The sequence below is a fragment of the Pempheris klunzingeri genome, chromosome 9, assembly GCF_042242105.1.
Source record: "Pempheris klunzingeri isolate RE-2024b chromosome 9, fPemKlu1.hap1, whole genome shotgun sequence".
Taxonomy (NCBI): domain Eukaryota; kingdom Metazoa; phylum Chordata; class Actinopteri; order Acropomatiformes; family Pempheridae; genus Pempheris; species Pempheris klunzingeri.
This window is the reverse complement of record NC_092020.1, coordinates 13,472,565-13,490,166: the sequence shown is the minus strand read 5'-3', so window position 1 is coordinate 13,490,166 and position 17,602 is coordinate 13,472,565. Positions and strand designations below refer to the sequence as shown.

General features: G+C 43.1%; 5 protein-coding genes across 5 annotated transcripts; all 5 read right to left on the bottom strand.

Moving 5' to 3' along the window:
* Positions 1-180: 180 nt before the first annotated feature.
* LOC139207682 (protocadherin beta-16-like) lies at positions 181-2,738 on the bottom strand. Its single transcript, XM_070837423.1, has 2 exons — positions 339-2,738; positions 181-213 (listed from the first exon to the last, which is right to left on the bottom strand). Exons 1-2 carry the CDS (start codon positions 2,736-2,738, stop codon positions 181-183), a joined length of 2,433 nt encoding a protein of 810 aa, XP_070693524.1.
* A 473-nt stretch (positions 2,739-3,211) lies between these two features.
* Positions 3,212-5,797, bottom strand: LOC139207681 (protocadherin gamma-A7-like). Its single transcript, XM_070837421.1, has 3 exons — positions 5,469-5,797; positions 3,413-4,181; positions 3,212-3,223 (listed from the first exon to the last, which is right to left on the bottom strand). The coding sequence occupies exons 1-3, from the start codon at positions 5,795-5,797 to the stop codon at positions 3,212-3,214; spliced, it is 1,110 nt and encodes a 369-aa protein (XP_070693522.1).
* Positions 5,798-7,165: 1,368 nt separating this feature from the next.
* Positions 7,166-9,745, bottom strand: LOC139207680 (protocadherin gamma-A7-like). Its single transcript, XM_070837420.1, has 3 exons — positions 9,417-9,745; positions 7,361-8,129; positions 7,166-7,225 (listed from the first exon to the last, which is right to left on the bottom strand). The coding sequence occupies exons 1-3, from the start codon at positions 9,743-9,745 to the stop codon at positions 7,166-7,168; spliced, it is 1,158 nt and encodes a 385-aa protein (XP_070693521.1).
* A 1,148-nt stretch (positions 9,746-10,893) lies between these two features.
* Positions 10,894-13,302, bottom strand: LOC139207679 (protocadherin gamma-A2-like). The gene has a single exon (XM_070837419.1). It carries the CDS (start codon positions 13,300-13,302, stop codon positions 10,894-10,896), a length of 2,409 nt encoding a protein of 802 aa, XP_070693520.1.
* A 999-nt stretch (positions 13,303-14,301) lies between these two features.
* LOC139207678 (protocadherin gamma-A5-like) lies at positions 14,302-16,859 on the bottom strand. The gene is made up of 2 exons (XM_070837417.1): positions 14,433-16,859; positions 14,302-14,313 (listed from the first exon to the last, which is right to left on the bottom strand). Exons 1-2 carry the CDS (start codon positions 16,857-16,859, stop codon positions 14,302-14,304), a joined length of 2,439 nt encoding a protein of 812 aa, XP_070693518.1.
* Between the last annotated feature and the right edge of the window lie 743 nt (positions 16,860-17,602).

The following is a 17,602-nucleotide window of genomic DNA, read 5'->3' as shown; positions in this document are numbered from 1 at the left end:
ATTACGAAGACTCTATGGATACCAAATACACAAGTAAACACAGAGAGGCTTGCAATAGACACAACCACACACACAAACAGAGAAGGAAAGAGAGAGAAAGGGGAAACAAAGAGGGATATAGAGAGAAAAACAAACACAGGGAGAAATTATGGAAGGAAACCTTTCCCTTAAGGCATTTGACTAACACGACTGCTCTGTGCGCTGTCCGTGGTGCTGAATCAGAACAACCGCACAATTAAGAGCACGGCTACATCCAACAAGCTCTAATCCACTGTGCTGTAAAAAAATAGGCCCAGGACCAGTGGATAAAGACAGTATGTATGATCTGGAAAACTAACCTCTAGAGGAGAGTCTGGTTCATCCAGGATGTTCTTCTCACTCTGTATCCGCTGCATCGTCCCTGTTGAACTGGGCTCCATTATCAGCACGTTCTGACTACCAGCTCTGCCGAACTTACAGTCACTCTTTCTGGAGTCAGTCGTCCTGCACACCTCGTAGTTGTACACGTGTTGGAGAGTCCCTGTCCCCAAAGTGTCTGAGTATCGTGGTGGATAATATGGAATCACAGGCAGGTTGGAGTGATACAGGATGCGAGACTGTCTCCATCTGTAGATTTTCACTGAGATAATAACCACCACACACGTGATGAAGAGGAAGGAAACTACAGCCAGAGCCAACACTAAGTAAAAAGTCAGGTTGTCGTTGTACTCCTTGTCGTGAGTAAAGTCAGTGAACTCCGACAGCACTTCAGGGAAGCTGTCCGCCACCGCCACGTTAACAATGACTGTAGCTGAACGAGAGGGCTGCCCGTTGTCCTCCACTATCACAGTCAGTCTTTGTCTCACAGCATCTTTATCAGTCACTTGGCGGATAGTTCTGATTTCTCCGTTCTGTGAGCCCACTTCAAACAGCGCCCTGTCTGTGGCTTTCTGCACTTTATAGGAGAGCCAGGCATTCTGTCCAGAGTCCACATCCACAGCCACCACTTTAGTCACCAGGTAGCCCACATCTGCTGAACGAGGCACCATCTCATCCACCAGAGAGCCTCCAGTCTGGACTGGGTACAGAACCTGAGGGGGGTTGTCGTTCTGGTCCTGGATCAGTACTTTCACGGTCACATTACTACTGAGTGGAGGGGAGCCTCCATCCTGCGCCTTGACGCGGAACTGGAAGTCTTTGATCTGCTCGTAGTCAAAAGAGCGCACTGCATGGATGACTCCACTATCAGCACTGACGGACACATATGAGGAGACTGGCACTCCGTTAACAGAGGAGTCCTCCAGGAGGTAAGAAACACGCGCGTTCTGCTTCCAGTCAGCGTCTCTGGCTTTCACTGTGAATATAGAGAGGCCTGGTGTGTTGTTTTCTACTATGTAGGCCTCATATGAGCTCCTCTCAAAAACAGGCTCGTTGTCATTCACATCAGAGATCTGTAAGGTGAGAGTGACGCTGCTGGAGAGGGAGGGCACTCCCTCATCAGAGCAGGTCACACTGATGTTATACTCAGAGGCTCTCTCTCGGTCTAAATCACTGTCTGTCACTAGGTTAAAAAAAATGCTTGATGTTGGCTTTAATGTAAAAGGAATATGTTCATTAATTGAGCAGTGAACCCTACCATTATCTCCAGAGTCTAAGTCCTGAACATTTACCATAGTCACAACTGTTCCTGGTTTAGAGTCCTCTGGGATGACATTAGTCTGTGACATTATGGTAATAACTGGCTTGTTATCATTAATGTCAATCACTTCAACCGTAATCTTACATGAGTCTGTCAGTCCTCCTTCATCACTGGCTTGCACATGTATTTGATAGTAACGTGCCTTTTCATAATCTACACTACTTTTCAAGATCAAATCCCCATTTAATTCATCAATTTCAAACATGTCTCGCACGTCTGCAATCGTGTTGGATATCGAATACACTATGTTGGAATTTGGTCCTTTATCAGCATCTGAGGCACTGACCTTGGTTATCACCGTACCTCTTGCGGCGTTTTCAGGTATTGTAGCTTTATAAACCGTCTTGGTAAAAACAGGTGCATTGTCATTGATATCAAGCACTGTAACGTGTATCTGTGCAGTGCCAGATAGGTTTGGTTCCCCTCCGTCCACAGCAGTCAACACTAGAGATATCTCCTCTTGTTTTTCTCTGTCAAGGGGTTTTTGTAAAACCATTTCAACTATCTTTTCTCCGTCCGGCTGATCTTTTAATTTCAGTACAAAATTTTCGGTTTTCGTCAAAACATAACTCTGCAGGCTATTCAGGCCAACATCGGGATCTATTGCTCTCTCTAACAAGAATTTAGCTCCTATTACAGCAGATTCGCTTATTTTGAATCTCATGTCAGATTTTTCAAATATCGGAGTGTTGTCATTTATATCTGTGATTTCGACAACAACGGTGTAAAATTCCATGGGGTTTTCTAAAATAATCTGAAAATGCAAAGCGCAGGGCGTCGTCTGTCCACAGAGCGCCTCTCTGTCTATTTTCTCTTTGATTAGGAGGACTCCTCGTTCTCTGTTCAGCTCGATGTACTCTGCGCTGTCTCCTGTAAATATCCGAGCTTTGCCTGTTGTCAGTCTTTTTCTGTCCAACCCTAAATCCTGAGCAATGTTACCAATCAATGACCCTTTTGCCATTTCCTCGGGAATGGAGTAGCTGACCTGCCCGACCACCGACGTGAGAGAGAGGACTGAGATAAACAACAGCACTTGCCGCCTCATTGTTCTGTCCGGCATTTTCATGCAGCACAAATCCCGCCAGAGTCCTATTTCCATTGGGGGAAAAATCCGACGTATTTCCTCGGTATATACAACGAACTGAGGTAGTCACTGAATAACAGTTAACTGCAGCTGTCCGCGTTGGTGATGGCTGCTCTCTTAGTCCGTAACAGTCGCACTGTGTGTCTGTTTTCCTCTGATTTAAGAAACAAAACGGCGATGGGGGAGGTACTGCTGAAACCTGCCCTACACTTATCACACACTGGCCAACAGCGTCTCTAAGAGTTCACTCTAATGTACTACACACATCCGTGCAAAGATAATAACCATTTAAGCCTACGAGTTGGTAGAGAGACCAGGTAGATGTCAGCTACTTCACTCTTAAGCCAATGTTGAGGAATTGACTTTAACTGTGAAGGCACACCACCCTGAATCAGACATTAGTATTGGAGTTTTCATGACGCTCGTGAAAATACTTATCACATATAGTTCTAGTCTTGTTTCTGGAGAAGCACCCTCACACACGGACGCACGCATGCACGCACTGGGTGACATAAAGGCTATAAAGAGATATATAGACTAAACATTCCAAATATAATGCAAATCTTTGTATTGATTTTTTTAAAGAGAAAAAAAACAAAAACGTGTTGCATTGAATGAAAAATTCACTGTAAAAAATGTTTAATTCTAACCTCTAAAGGAGAGTCTGGTTCATCCAGGATGTTCTTCTCACTCTGTATCCGCTGCATCGTCCCTGTTGAACTGGGCTCCATTATCAGCACGTTCTGACTACCAGCTCTGCCGAACTTACAGTCACTCTTTCTGGAGTCAGTCGTCCTGCACACCTCGTAGTTGTACACGTGTTGGAGAGTCCCTGTCCCCAAAGTGTCTGAGTAACGTGGTGGATAATATGGAATCACGGGCAGGTTGGAGTGATACAGGATGCGAGACTGTCTCCATCTGTAGATTTTCACTGAGATAATAACCACCACACACGTGATGAAGAGGAAGGAAACTACAGCCAGAGCCAACACTAAGTAAAAAGTCAGGTTGTCGTTGTACTCCTTGTCGTGAGTAAAGTCAGTGAACTCCGACAGCACTTCAGGGAAGCTGTCCGCCACCGCCACGTTAACAATGACTGTAGCTGAACGAGAGGGCTGCCCGTTGTCCTCCACTATCACAGTCAGTCTTTGTCTCACAGCATCTTTATCAGTCACTTGGCGGATAGTTCTGATTTCTCCGTTCTGTGAGCCCACTTCAAACAGCGCCCTGTCTGTGGCTTTCTGCACTTTATAGGAGAGCCAGGCATTCTGTCCAGAGTCCACATCAACAGCCACCACTTTAGTCACCAGGTAGCCCACATCTGCTGAACGAGGCACCATCTCATCCACCAGAGAGCCTCCAGTCTGGACTGGGTACAGAACCTGAGGGGGGTTGTCGTTCTGGTCCTGGATCAGTATTTTCACTGTCACATTACTACTGAGTGGAGGGGAGCCTCCATCCTGCGCCTTGACGCGGAACTGGAAGTCTTTGATCTGCTCGTAGTCAAAAGAGCGCACTGCATGGATGACTCCACTATCAGCACTGACGGACACATATGAGGAGACTGGCACTCCGTTAACAGAGGAGTCCTCCAGGAGGTAAGAAACACGCGCGTTCTGCTTCCAGTCAGCGTCTCTGGCTTTCACTGTGAATATAGAGAGGCCTGGTGTGTTGTTTTCTACTATGTAGGCCTCATATGAGCTCCTCTCAAAAACAGGCTCGTTGTCATTCACATCAGAGATCTGTAAGGTGAGAGTGACGCTGCTGGAGAGGGAGGGCACTCCCTCATCAGAGCAGGTCACACTGATGTTATACTCAGAGGCTCTCTCTCGGTCTAATTCACTGTCTGTTGTTAAACTGAAGAAATTATTTGACGTTGAAGAAATTGAGAATGGAATGTTTTCGTTAATGAAACATTGTACTTTTCCATTTTCTCCTGAGTCTGGATCTTGAATATTTATCATGGTCACAACAGTACCAGGCTGAATGTCCTCTTTTATTGCACTGGACTTTGACATGACATTTATAACAGGTATATTATCATTTGTGTCAGTTATTTCCACTATAATTTTACATGAGTCTGTTAGTCCTCCTTCATCACTGGCCTGGACATGTATTTGATATTGTCGCTTTTTTTCAAAGTCAGTATTACCGATCAAAGTAACCTCCCCGGTCTCTCTGTTTATCTCAAATAATTCCGACACGTTGTCGAGTAGATTTAGTATAGAATAAGATATCTTTCCATTAGATCCTTCATCTGAATCAGAAGCACTTACAATCATTACTTGCGTCCCTGCGGGCGAGTTTTCCCTTAAAGATGACTTATATATTTTCTGGGTAAAAACCGGAGCATTATCATTACTGTCTAGTACATTAATGTGTATCTGAACAGTTCCGGAAAGCTGCGGCTCACCACCGTCTACTGCAGTCAAAACAAGCGACAAATGATCCTGTTTTTCACGATCTAATGGTTTCTGTAAAACCATTTCTACCATCTTGCTTCCATCTGCTTGATTTTGCAGTCTCAAAACAAAATTATCGGTTGGCTTTAACAAATAACTTTGAAGGCCATTCTCACCGACATCCAGATCTATTGCTTGTTGCAATAAGAACACTGCTCCTGTGATAGCTGACTCACTTATCCTGAATTTCATTTCACCTCTTTTAAAAATCGGGGCGTTGTCGTTGATATCTGTAACCTCGACAGTAATGCTATAAAATTCCATTGGATTCTCCAAAATAACCTGGAAATGCAAAGCGCAGGGCGACGTCTGAGCGCAAACCACCTCTCTGTCTATTCTGTCTTTGACGAGAAGGACTCCCCTTTCTGAATTTAACTCGATGTACTCTGCGCTATCTCCCGTATAAATGCGCGCCTTTCCTGATTTCAGTCTTTTCACATCCAAACCCAAATCTTGCACAATATCTCCCACGAAAGAGCCTTTTGGCATTTCCTCTGGGATGGAGTAGCTGACCTGCCCAATGGCTGAACTGAGAGAGAGAATCGAGATAAACAGGAGCACTTGCCGTCTCATTGTTCTGTCCGTCGTGTTCTTGTAAAATGAAACGTGTATCATTCCTGTAAAAACGCCTTTTTTTCCAGAGGCAATCCTTTGAACACACCAGTTTGTCATAAAATCACGGAGTCGGGTCGTAAATTACAAGAACAAAAGTACAGTATCCTTCCAAATCGACGTTTACAGCTCGGGTATTTTATTCTGCACTGTTCCTTGTGCCTTTCTCTCGTTCTCAGTATGAAATGATGGGGGAGGTACTGCTGATTTCATCTCCTTAACTAACACAGACTGGCCAACAGCGGCCCTAAGAGTTCACCAAGCTGAACTACAGAATACTACAGATGATGGAAAATGATTCATTGTTTCTCCAGGTTATGGTCAGGTACTATGGTCAGGTTAGTCAGTTTTGTCCATTTAAAAACAAATAGCCTATTATTATGAAAATATATTCTTTTTACGTTTCCTTGGTATATAACTGCACCTAAAAGAGCGTGTCATTAAAACAAACTACGTTGAAAACGTTGCTTTTGTGAATAGCAAACAGTGATTAGGGAAAGCATAGACTCGAAGTAGGAAAAACAATGTTTTCATGAATCTCTCTCTCTCTCTCCAGTATTTTTGTAATGTTGGGATAACACGTCACTTCACAGGCTGTTTCTATGACTTCAAACCCGCAGAAATCACAATACCGAGCTCTTTCTTTACAAGTATTACTCATTAACTTGTAAATGGCAAGTCAGCCTCAAAAATACAAAGGTTTTGACCGACATATATTGTAAATCCGATGCTGCCAACTGCAAAATACCTATGCATTCAAGGTTTAAATCACAGAATCTGAATTTAAAGATAATAAATCAAATTATGTTCATAATTCATGTTTGTAGCATTGAATCACTTACTACTAAGTCAACTAAAGTCATCCCACTGCAGCTGGATATGAATTTCTGCAAGCAAACTATCCATGAGTATAAGCCCAGCACATTCTTGTCTTAGAATATCAGGACCTGGAAAGAGAGACCTTAATTTTTCAAAAGACATATGAAAACTGTGCATCATAGCGCCTCTGATTATTTCATATAATAACAAAGATTTTGTTGTCCAACAACATGAAGTAAACTGATGCCAAAGACATGAAAGAAGTAAAAAAGTGTTAGATGTACTGTGTAAGATTTAATAATGCATGTTTGCATATTCAAGAAAAGCTTTAAGATGAACAAAGTATTTTAACGTATGAAAAAAAAACATAATTGTACAACTACCCTGACACTGGAGAAAAGGAAAGATAAGATTACGCTCATATCATGAATTGATATTGCACTGTTAGGTAAATGATTTAAAATCTCAAATGCTGGATGGACTTTCTTAAATGCAACACATGGCAAATCTTCAAACCACAAGAAGTGATGACACTGAGGCGCTGTCCGTGGTGCTGAACTTGGAAAAGAACTGGATAATAAGTTCACATACAATAAAATAGAGAACTTTTGCTAAAATGCGCTGCTGCCCAACACTGAACAACTCTGTGGCCGCATATAAAATGCGGATATCAAATTAGTTCAACATTATTAATTGAAAACTAACCTCTAGAGGAGAGTCTGGTTCATCCAGGATGTTCTTCTCACTCTGTATCCGCTGCATCGTCCCTGTTGAACTGGGCTCCATTATCAGCACGTTCTGACTACCAGCTCTGCCGAACTTACAGTCACTCTTTCTGGAGTCAGTCGTCCTGCACACCTCGTAGTTGTACACGTGTTGGAGAGTCCCTGTCCCCAAAGTGTCTGAGTAACGTGGCGGATAATATGGAATCACAGGCAGGTTGGAGTGATACAGGATGCGAGACTGTCTCCATCTGTAGATTTTCACTGAGATAATAACCACCACACACGTGATGAAGAGGAAGGAAACTACAGCCAGAGCCAACACTAAGTAAAAAGTCAGGTTGTCGTTGTACTCCTTGTCGTGAGTAAAGTCAGTGAACTCCGACAGCACTTCAGGGAAGCTGTCCGCCACCGCCACGTTAACAATGACTGTAGCTGAACGAGAGGGCTGCCCGTTGTCCTCCACTATCACAGTCAGTCTTTGTCTCACAGCATCTTTATCAGTCACTTGGCGGATAGTTCTGATTTCTCCGTTCTGTGAGCCCACTTCAAACAGCGCCCTGTCTGTGGCTTTCTGCACTTTATAGGAGAGCCAGGCATTCTGTCCAGAGTCCACATCCACAGCCACCACTTTAGTCACCAGGTAGCCCACATCTGCTGAACGAGGCACCATCTCATCCACCAGAGAGCCTCCAGTCTGGACTGGGTACAGAACCTGAGGGGGGTTGTCGTTCTGGTCCTGGATCAGTATTTTCACGGTCACATTACTACTGAGTGGAGGGGAGCCTCCATCCTGCGCCTTGACGCGGAACTGGAAGTCTTTGATCTGCTCGTAGTCAAAAGAGCGCACTGCATGGATGACTCCACTATCAGCACTGACGGACACATATGAGGAGACTGGCACTCCGTTAACAGAGGAGTCCTCCAGGAGGTAAGAAACACGCGCATTCTGCTTCCAGTCAGCGTCTCTGGCTTTCACTGTGAATATAGAGAGGCCTGGTGTGTTGTTTTCTACTATGTAGGCCTCATATGAGCTCCTCTCAAAAACAGGCTCGTTGTCATTCACATCAGAGATCTGTAAGGTGAGAGTGACGCTGCTGGAGAGGGAGGGCACTCCCTCATCAGAGCAGGTCACACTGATGTTATACTCAGAGGCTCTCTCTCGGTCTAATTTACTGTCCGTCACTAAACTATAGAAATTATTTGTTGATGATTTCAAATTGAAAGGCACATTTTCGCTAATAAAACATTGCACCTTTCCGTTTTCTGCTGAATCTTGGTCCTCAATGTTTATCATTGTAACGACCGTATTCATTTTGGCATCCTCTGATATCACGTTTGACTTCGACATTATATTAATTTCAGGCTTGTTGTCATTAACATCTTGAACATCTACCATTAACTTACAAGAGTCTGTGAGTCCTCCATCGTCACTTGCAAGTAAATTTATTTGAAAGTGTCTTGACTTTTCGAAGTCAATGTTACCAATTAAGGACACTTCGCCATTTCCTTCATTTACCTCAAACATCTTCCTTACATTTCCTAATGTATTTGTGATTGAATAAGTTATTTTACCGTTTGAGCCTTGATCTGCATCTGCAGCTGAAACTGTGGCAACAACTGTGCCTTTAGGTGAGTTCTCAGTAACTGTAGCCTTGTATGTGGGCTGTGTAAAAACGGGGGCATTATCATTAGCGTCTAAAACTGTGATGACAATCAGCATTGTTCCTGACATCTGCGGCTCTCCTCCATCTACAGCAGTTAACACGAGAGAGATCTGCTCTTGTTTCTCTCTGTCTAAAGGCTTCTGTAGCAACATCTCAACATTTTTATTCCCGTCAGGGTTATTATCTAGTTTCAGAGCAAAATTTTCTGTTGGTTTTAATTCGTACTTTTGAACGCCATTAATTCCAACATCAAGATCCACAGCCCTTTCAAGGACAAATTTCGCCCCGATCACCGCTGACTCACTTATTCTAAACTTAATTTCACCTTTTTCAAAGGCTGGTGCATTATCATTGATATCTGTGATCTGGACAGTAACGCTGTAAAATTCCATAGGATTCTCCAAAATGATCTGAAAATGTAAAGCGCAAAGCGCCGTCTCTGTGCACAGTACCTCTCTGTCGATTCTCTCTTTGACGAGGAGGACTCCCCTCTCTCTGTTCAGCTCGATGTACTCGTCGCTGTTTCTAGTATAGATCTTAGCTTTACCTGATAGCAAACGTTTTATTTCTAAACCCAAGTCTTGTGCTACATTGCCCACTAAAGAGCCTTTCGCCATTTCCTCGGGAATGGAGTAGCTGACCTGCCCGATCACTGAGTCGAGGGAAAGGAGAGAGATAAACAGCAGTACTTGCCGATTCATTGTTCTATCCGAGTATTTCCCCAGCGAGGCTCCACAGTCTGCTTATATTCCAATAAACACAGATATCTCTTAGATTCCACTGTCAGATCTCAAAGCAGCAGCTCCATATCCAACACATTGGAGGCAATTCTTTTGCAAATCGAAATTTCTCCTCTTCTTTTGAAAAATGCTCCTCAGCCAGAATTGTCCGAGCTTTGCCCGTCGTGCTCTCTGTATTGTGACGATGTTACATGGGAGGCGCTGCTACAACCTTGCTCTCACTCATCAACACTCTGGTCAACAGCGGCCCTAAGAGTCCAGACTGTAAAACTGCACAATACCAACTAAAATCCCAGTGGGAAGAGCTCAATGTAAACCACCTGGACATTTAGTTACAATACATCACTTAAATAATATCTGAGACTTTCCAAACAACTGCAAGAGGAAGACATGATCGATATCAATCATATTGACTGTCGAAGTCGTTACAATAATATATTTGAAGATATCAAACACAATTTAAAAACACTGGGTTCATCAGATCTCGCAGGTGTATCAGGGATACGAGTTATAAAATCCAGTTGAAAGGCTGGATATATATAAAAAAGAGACTCGGAAATCAAAGGGGTTCCCAAATAACGATTAGAGGAAAATTGTGAGTAAAGCGGAAGAAAAGTCCGATTTTGAAACTGTGGAAACATCAGCTGACACACGGGATGAAAGTGCTGTTGTACTATTTGTGTCGCTGTCCGCAGTTCTGAAGTGAATCAAAGCTGAACAGCTCAAGCGGTTCAAATAATGTTATGCCACTTAGTGCTGAAAGATGTTGAAAACATTTGAACCCACTTATAAGAGTTAATTCATCTACTACTTCAGCTATTATCACTAATACTACGACTGATGATAATGATTATTATCATCCAAACAATATGGCATGGCTTCTAGTAAGACAGGTTAAAGTTTCCTTGGTGAATGAACACGTGAAATAATTAAAAAATGTCTGAACAATTAACCAATTTATAATGTTATGCAGAGCATTAAAGTCTGTCCCCTTGATGAAACATGCCCTTTAAAACGCTATGCTCCCGTGTTTGTTACTTAAAGACAAAATGCTGTTTATTTATCATGTTTTGAATAATTAAAAATACATTGAAACGGTATAAAAGCAGTCAAACCTCTAGAGGAGAGTCTGGTTCATCCAGGATGTTCTTCTCACTCTGTATCCGCTGCATCGTCCCTGTTGAACTGGGCTCCATTATCAGCACGTTCTGACTACCAGCTCTGCCGAACTTACAGTCACTCTTTCTGGAGTCAGTCGTCCTGCACACCTCGTAGTTGTACACGTGTTGGAGAGTCCCTGTCCCCAAAGTGTCTGAGTAACGTGGCGGATAATATGGAATCACAGGCAGGTTGGAGTGATACAGGATGCGAGACTGTCTCCATCTGTAGATTTTCACTGAGATAATAACCACCACACACGTGATGAAGAGGAAGGAAACTACAGCCAGAGCCAACACTAAGTAAAAAGTCAGGTTGTCGTTGTACTCCTTGTCGTGAGTAAAGTCAGTGAACTCCGACAGCACTTCAGGGAAGCTGTCCGCCACCGCCACGTTAACAATGACTGTAGCTGAACGAGAGGGCTGCCCGTTGTCCTCCACTATCACAGTCAGTCTTTGTCTCACAGCATCTTTATCAGTCACTTGGCGGATAGTTCTGATTTCTCCGTTCTGTGAGCCCACTTCAAACAGCGCCCTGTCTGTGGCTTTCTGCACTTTATAGGAGAGCCAGGCATTCTGTCCAGAGTCCACATCCACAGCCACCACTTTAGTCACCAGGTAGCCCACATCTGCTGAACGAGGCACCATCTCATCCACCAGAGAGCCTCCAGTCTGGACTGGGTACAGAACCTGAGGGGGGTTGTCGTTCTGGTCCTGGATCAGTACTTTCACGGTCACATTACTACTGAGTGGAGGGGAGCCTCCATCCTGCGCCTTGACGCGGAACTGGAAGTCTTTGATCTGCTCGTAGTCAAAAGAGCGCACTGCATGGATGACTCCACTATCAGCACTGACGGACACATATGAGGAGACTGGCACTCCGTTAACAGAGGAGTCCTCCAGGAGGTAAGAAACACGCGCGTTCTGCTTCCAGTCAGCGTCTCTGGCTTTCACTGTGAATATAGAGAGGCCTGGTGTGTTGTTTTCTACTATGTAGGCCTCATATGAGCTCCTCTCAAAAGCAGGCTCGTTGTCATTCACATCAGAGATCTGTAAGGTGAGAGTGACGCTGCTGGAGAGGGAGGGCACTCCCTCATCAGAGCAGGTCACACTGATGTTATACTCAGAGGCTGTCTCTCGGTCTAAATCACTGTCTGTCACTAAAGTAAAGACATTGTTTGATGTCGACATGATTGAAAAATGGACATTTTCATCTAAAATGCAGTGGACTTTGCCATTTTCATCTGAATCTGGATCCTGAACGTTCATCATCGTCAGAACTGTGCCTGGCTTCACATCTTCAGAAATACTGGATGATGTTGACATTATATTGATTGCTGGAGGGTTATCATTTGTGTCCAAAACCTCAATTATAACTTTACATACATCTGAGTTACCGCCTTCATCTGATGCTTGAACGTCGATCTCATAATGTCGAAATTTCTCATAATCAAGTTTTCCCACTAAAGTGAACATCCCATTTTCTTTATCTATATCGAACAGCTCGAATGCCCCCTTTGGAGCATTAGAAATTGAGTATTGTATGTGCCCGTGCGGACCCTCGTCTAAATCAGATGCGCTAACCGTGGTTAGAACAGTTCCTTTCATCGAATTTTCTTTAACATTAGTCTTATACTCGGTTTGAGTGCAAACAGGTGCATTATCGTTGGCGTCCAATACAGTTATGACAATTTGTATGGTTCCAGACAGCTGCGGGTCGCCACCATCTAAAGCTGTCAGTATTAAAGCCAACCGCTCCTGTTTCTCTCGGTCAAGATGCTTCTTTAAAACCATTTCAACATTTCTACTGCTGCCTATTCTATAAGGATTTAAAATGAATCTGTCACTTGAACTGAGTGAATAGCCCTGGAGCCCATTGATACCCACGTCGTCGTCAACTGCTTTTTCTAAAACAAATTTGGATCCAATCTGAGCTGTTTCACTAATGTCGAGTTTCATTTCACTGTGTTTAAACCCAGGAGAGTTATCGTTAATGTCGGTGATCTCCACCGTGATGCTATAAAACTGCATAGGATTCTCCAAAATGATTTGAAAATCAAGAGCGCAGGGCGTCGTCTGTCCACAGAGCGCTTCTCTGTCTATCCTCTCTTTGATTACAAGGACTCCCCTTTCTTTATTCAGCTCGATGTATTCTGGACCTTCTCTGGTATAAATACGAGCTTTCCCTGATTTCAGCCGTTTCACATCTAAACCTAAATCATGAGCTATGTTACCGACCAAAGATCCTTTCGCCATTTCCTCAGGAATGGAGTAGCTGACCTGCCCAAGAACCGAGCTGAGAGAAACAACCGAGACAAACAACAGTAGGCCTACTTGCCGTGTCATTGTTCTGTCCGACATTCTCCCGTCCACAAAAAGTGGTATCAAATCCGTTGTCCAGCGAAAAGCTTAAGATACAAACGTCAATGAAGCAATCAAGTGTCCACAATCCCTCAAACGCTGATAATTCGCATGGTATCTCCGTGTTTGATCATCCTCCTCTTCCAAAACGTGCCTTTTAATTCTATTTTCTCTCTCTCTGTAACATAACGAGATGATGGGGGAGGTACAGCTGCAATGAGCTCTGAAATCTCAGCAGACTAGTCAACAGCGTCCCTGTGAGTTCAATGCACTGAACTACACATAACATAGAGAGTCCTGATTTTTATGCTGATGATCACAACATGTGTTCAAATATGTTCTTAATGTTTCCCCGTATATTTCTGACTAAATTAGAAATAACTTGCTGTGAACATCAGCGAAAAATGACAAACACACACACACGGGCACAGAGAGCCAGCTGTAGGAACACACAGAGGAAACGCATAAAAAAGAGGAAGGTACACACGAATGAAACCTCAACAAAGTGTGCTGAATGTCGTGCTGTCCATGGTGCTGACAGGCACTGACGAGGAGAGTGTTTATTTCTTTAAGTATAAATCTATATATCTGACGTTAGTTCAGATTTACTATGGATCTAATACTATAATAATATCAATAACGAAAAAGACAATAATAAAGAAAAAAACGTATAATCAGGGAGAGGTGATTCATTTTGCAAATCAGTGCAGGTTATCCCAATCAATCGGTTTACAAGTTGACTAATCTAAACTATTTGCATGGTTCAGTTTTACAAATTGCTTGAGTACTGATATTATTGTACTTGTAAAAACATGGATTTAATTATATGTCACTTGAGGTAAAAGGGAATATTTTCGGAATGTCAAAGTGGTTTATGTGCGTTAAATAGTAAACACATATATTAGCTAGATTTGAATAACTGAAGGCATTTTAAAAAAATTATCTGGTAAGGATAGTTATTTGGATTGATGCAGCGTCATTGAAAGCCAAAGCCACCCTCTACAGCAGGATCTGTTTCAAGCAAGTGATGCAAAGTCAGTTGTTGTCCTGTGCTGAAAATGATGGTATAGCACGCACCAGTTAACTAGAATAGACAGCACAGAGACGATGATAAATCGTTTATAACTAACCTCTAGAGGAGAGTCTGGTTCATCCAGGATGCTCTTCTCACTCTGTATCCGCTGCATCGTCCCTGTTGAACTGGGCTCCATAATCAGCACGTTCTGACTACCAGCTCTGCCGAACTTACAGTCACTCTTTCTGGAGTCAGTCGTCCTGCACACCTCGTAGTTGTACACGTGTTGGAGAGTCCCTGTCCCCAAAGTGTCTGAGTAACGTGGTGGATAATATGGAATCACGGGCAGGTTGGAGTGATACAGGATGCGAGACTGTCTCCATCTGTAGATTTTCACTGAGATAATAACCACCACACACGTGATGAAGAGGAAGGAAACTACAGCCAGAGCCAACACTAAGTAAAAAGTCAGGTTGTCGTTGTACTCCTTGTCGTGAGTAAAGTCAGTGAACTCCGACAGCACTTCAGGGAAGCTGTCCGCCACCGCCACGTTAACAATGACTGTAGCTGAACGAGAGGGCTGCCCGTTGTCCTCCACTATCACAGTCAGTCTTTGTCTCACAGCATCTTTATCAGTCACTTGGCGGATAGTTCTGATTTCTCCGTTCTGTGAGCCCACTTCAAACAGCGCCCTGTCTGTGGCTTTCTGCACTTTATAGGAGAGCCAGGCATTCTGTCCAGAGTCCACATCCACAGCCACCACTTTAGTCACCAGGTAGCCCACATCTGCTGAACGAGGCACCATCTCATCCACCAGAGAGCCTCCAGTCTGGACTGGGTACAGAACCTGAGGGGGGTTGTCGTTCTGGTCCTGGATCAGTACTTTCACGGTCACATTACTACTGAGTGGAGGGGAGCCTCCATCCTGCGCCTTGACGACAAAAAGCAGCTGTTTGATCTGTTCATAATCAAAAGAGCGAACAGCTTGTACAACTCCAGTTTCAGAGTTTATAGACACATAAGAAGAAACCGGGCTTCCACCAACATGTGTGTCCTCCAGAAAGTACGAGATTCTTGCGTTTTGATTCCAGTCCGAATCTTTTGCGCTCACACTGAATATTGACACACCGGGGACATTATTTTCAATGATGTAGGCAGAATAATTTGGTTTAGTGAAGAGCGGAGCATTATCGTTTACATCAGTAATTCTGAGGTGCAACGTTGTTTTAGTAGAAAGTGGGGGTGACCCTGAATCCGTTGCAGTTATGGTTATGTTATATTCTAGTTTAGTTTCCCGATCAAAAGGTGCATCTGAGAGCAAATTATAATAATTAGTCAAAGAAGACTGAATTTTAAAGGGAAGATTAGAGTCTATCGAGCATGTTATCTTACCGTTCCTTTCAGAGTCTGCATCTTTAACATTAAAAACAGCTATAGTCGTACCTGGAGGAACGTCCTCTGAAATCAGGCTTGAGAAGGACATTATATTTATAACTGGAGCATTATCATTTATATCAGCTACCTCAATGACAACTTTGGTGGCGTCACTTAGGCCACCCTGATCTTTAGCTATCACCCTTATTTCGTATTTTTTGTCTTTTTCAAAATCGATATTATCAGCAACAGTTATTTTGCCAGATAAACTGTCGATTTGAAATTTTTCGCTAGACTTTCCCTTTACATTAGAAAAGGTGTATGTAACCAAGCCATTAGAGCCACTATCGGCATCTGATGCGTTCACAGTAGCTATATAGGTGCCTAAGGGTGCATTTTCTGTCACAGTAGCAGTGTATAGTGATTGATTAAATACAGGAGGATTATCATTGACATCAAGAACACTAATTTCTATATTTACTGTACCAGATCTGGGTGGAGTTCCTCCGTCTACTGCTAACAGCTTCAGAGAGAGGTGTGGGTTATCCTCTCTGTCTAATGGCTTCTGTAAAATCATTACAGCGAATTTGATTCCATCGGCGTTTGATTGTTGCTTCAAAACAAAATTATCGTTAGGGGACAAGACGTAATTTTGCAAGCCGTGAATCCCTGCATCGGGGTCATATGCGCTTTCCAAGTCAAAGTGAGATCCCACTGTTGCAGATTCACTAATTTCAAGAGTAATTAAATCATTTTTGAAGGTCGGAGCATGGTCATTTACGTCTAATATTTCTACTATAACCCTGTGCATTTCAATGGGGTTTTCCAAAATAATCTCGAAGCTGAAGCTGCACGGTGTCACGTCTCCACAAAGCTCTTCTCGGTCGATTCTCTCATTCACGACAAGAATCCCTTTGTCTGTTTTTAGCTCAGTGTACTGGTTACTTTCTCCGGTCACGATACGGGCCCGGCCAGAACGGAGCCTTTTTAGATCCAAACCAAGGTCTTGCGCTACATTACCGATCAGAGAGCCTTTCTTCATCTCCTCCGGTATTGAATAACGGATTTGGCCGTTGATGGGGGAAAGCAAGGAGACAAAAACTAACAGTTGCCACCTAAATGTCCAACACAACAGCCATTTCCCGCATCGATGCTGGCGTATCCCCATGGCGTAAAGAATACAATCCAAAATGTATCTGCAAATTATATCCCACGGCCACACACAGACTCACGTTACAATCCAGTCCAATAGTGCTGCATTTCTTTCAAACTCAATTGTACGATTACTAACAGAAAAATGCTGTTTCAAAGCGACTGTATGTCCGTCGAATGCCTTGTATGAAGGAAGTGTTTCTCCCTCTCCTCTTTCTCTCCTCTGCCACAGTCCCAACAACACTAGACTCTGTTTTACTGATCAACAGCGTCCCTTAGAGTCCAAACGGAGGAAAGAGCAGGAGTCAACTGCAATCAGGTATTAAAAACACTTTCTATCCAATCTAATGTGTAGAAAGGGACAGTAATGAAATATAACCTGTTGTCTTTGAACTTAACAAGTGAAATATTTCAATCAAAGGTGTAGCATTAAATAATACACTCCGCACAAAATCAAAGACAGCCAGCGGTTTAAAGCAATGAAAAGAAGCAGTTTCATTGTTTGTAACTTCCCAGTACTACAGTGCTGAATACATGAATAGGTTCATGTTTTGAATGTTAAGTTCTGCCAATAGCTAGAAAGTCCTGAATAGGAGTAAAAGAAGGAAATGAACTAGAACGGTAATGTAGCATATTGTAGTTACAAGCTTTTCGAAGACATAATAAAAATGGCATTTTTGATTGTTAGTATTTGTCATATTTATAATTCTAAAAGCATAAGGAGATGTATCAGTCCATTTCAAAACAAAAAGTAGTTAA

Bases quoted from the DNA above. Each gene is read 5' to 3' on its own strand.
- LOC139207682 (XM_070837423.1), bottom strand. From the start codon at position 2,738: ATGCCGGACAGAACAATGAGGCGGCAAGTGCTGTTGTTTATCTCAGTC. The intron at 214-338 runs GTTAGTTTTCCA...GTTCTGATTCAG, and splicing joins AACCAGACTCTCCTCTAGAG to CACCACGGACAGCGCACAGA.
- LOC139207679 (XM_070837419.1), bottom strand. From the start codon at position 13,302: ATGTCGGACAGAACAATGACACGGCAAGTAGGCCTACTGTTGTTTGTC.
- LOC139207680 (XM_070837420.1), bottom strand. From the start codon at position 9,745: ATGAATCGGCAAGTACTGCTGTTTATCTCTCTCCTTTCCCTCGACTCA. The intron at 8,130-9,416 runs TGTCCAGATCAC...TGTGACCGTGAA, and splicing joins ATGGAATTTTACAGCGTTAC to AATACTGATCCAGGACCAGA. The intron at 7,226-7,360 runs GTTAGTTTTCAA...CTTATTATCCAG, and splicing joins AACCAGACTCTCCTCTAGAG to TTCTTTTCCAAGTTCAGCAC.
- LOC139207681 (XM_070837421.1), bottom strand. From the start codon at position 5,797: ATGAGACGGCAAGTGCTCCTGTTTATCTCGATTCTCTCTCTCAGTTCA. The intron at 4,182-5,468 runs TGTCGAGGTTAC...TGTGACAGTGAA, and splicing joins ATGGAATTTTATAGCATTAC to AATACTGATCCAGGACCAGA.
- LOC139207678 (XM_070837417.1), bottom strand. From the start codon at position 16,859: ATGGGGATACGCCAGCATCGATGCGGGAAATGGCTGTTGTGTTGGACA.